We start from the raw sequence: 1,346 nt of genomic DNA on the forward strand, positions 1-1,346 counted from the left end.
GTGGTTCTCCTATATTCCCCACTTCACTTCCCCCCTCTGACCAAATGGTTTATACACAGATGGTGTTTTCTTGGTTGTTGCCTCATCATCTTTGTCGATTTTTTTAAAAATTCAATATCTTAACATTTTTTGTATTTATTTAATGTTTTTTTTATTTTTTATTATATATATTTAATACAAATCTATATAACCCGAATTTAGAAATCTTATTTACATGAACAAAGTTGGAAAGCGTCTAGCCTGCCCGTCCCCCCAGGCCACACCCACCCTTTTCATGGAAGAAATAAATACTTCACACATAATTACATTTTCTTTCTTTCTGTAAAGCTTTTCTTCCCACCACTAGAGCATTAAGAAACCCCCACCACTAGAGCATTAAGAAACCCCCACCACTAGAGCATTCAGAAACCCCCACCACTAGAGCATTCAGAAACCCCCACCACTAGAGCATTCAGAAACCCCCACCACTAGAGCATTAAGAAACTCCCACCACTAGAGCATTGAGAAACCCCCACCACTAGAGCATTAAGAAACCCCCACCACTAGAGCATTAAGAAACCCCCACCACTAGAGCATTAAGAAACCCCCACCACTAGAGCATTAAGAAACCCCCACCACTAGAGCATTAAGAAACCCCCACCACTAGAGCATTAAGAAACCCTCACATTGTATTTTTTTGTTGCTTTGTACGGTGAGCACAACGTTTAGAATGATGATAATCAGAACAACCACTTCAACAGATTACTCAAAATTCACACAACTTTTTTTTTTTTTGAGGGGGGGCAGGGGGGGGGCAGTTTCAAATGTCCAAAACCCTAGATGCAGTTATTGAAAACAAGATGGAGAAGAAAAACAAACAAGGTCATTTTTTTCCAACTGAAAAGAAAACCTTGTCTTTTTTCCCCGTGTCCTCTAAGGGGTTTCTGTAGACATGTACAGAGAGAGACGGGGCTACTGGGGAGTCAGTGTGTGTATGAGCCTTCATCAGTCTTCATCAGTCTCCCGTGTCTGTTATGCATATATGTGTGTGTGTATATATATGCATGTGTGTCTCCCCCTGGTGGTGTGTTGACGTGACGACGTGCAGGATCTTCACAGGGCATTGTCCTCTTCACAGCCCGCCCCGGCAGCGTAGCGGAAGGCCTGCAGGTTGGACACGCCGTGGAAATGGACGAACGCTCCAGCCACCACCAGGACGTGGAATAACTGATGAGAGTGGAACTGGAGGCAGAGAGAGGAGAGAGGGAGGATCAGTGAAGATTTCAGCTACTTCTGATTTAGCCTCTATGGTTGCTGGGTCACGTTATAGGGCCGGACATCACGGCCCCTAAGACACAGGAAGTATC

General features: G+C 44.1%; 1 protein-coding gene across 1 annotated transcript in view; it reads right to left on the minus strand.

Annotated features, from left to right (window-relative positions):
• Window positions 1-307: 307 nt before the first annotated feature.
• Window positions 308-1,346, minus strand: part of LOC139392647 (adiponectin receptor 2) — a 29,260-nt gene continuing 28,221 nt past the window's right edge. Inside the window, exon 7 of the mRNA XM_071140775.1 lies at window positions 308-1,221. Coding sequence (XP_070996876.1) covers window positions 1,093-1,221 — 129 coding nt within the window. The 3' untranslated portion in view covers window positions 308-1,092. The remainder of the gene's footprint in view (window positions 1,222-1,346) is intronic.

This window comes from Oncorhynchus clarkii, chromosome 33 (assembly GCF_045791955.1).
Source record: "Oncorhynchus clarkii lewisi isolate Uvic-CL-2024 chromosome 33, UVic_Ocla_1.0, whole genome shotgun sequence".
Classification (NCBI taxonomy): domain Eukaryota; kingdom Metazoa; phylum Chordata; class Actinopteri; order Salmoniformes; family Salmonidae; genus Oncorhynchus; species Oncorhynchus clarkii.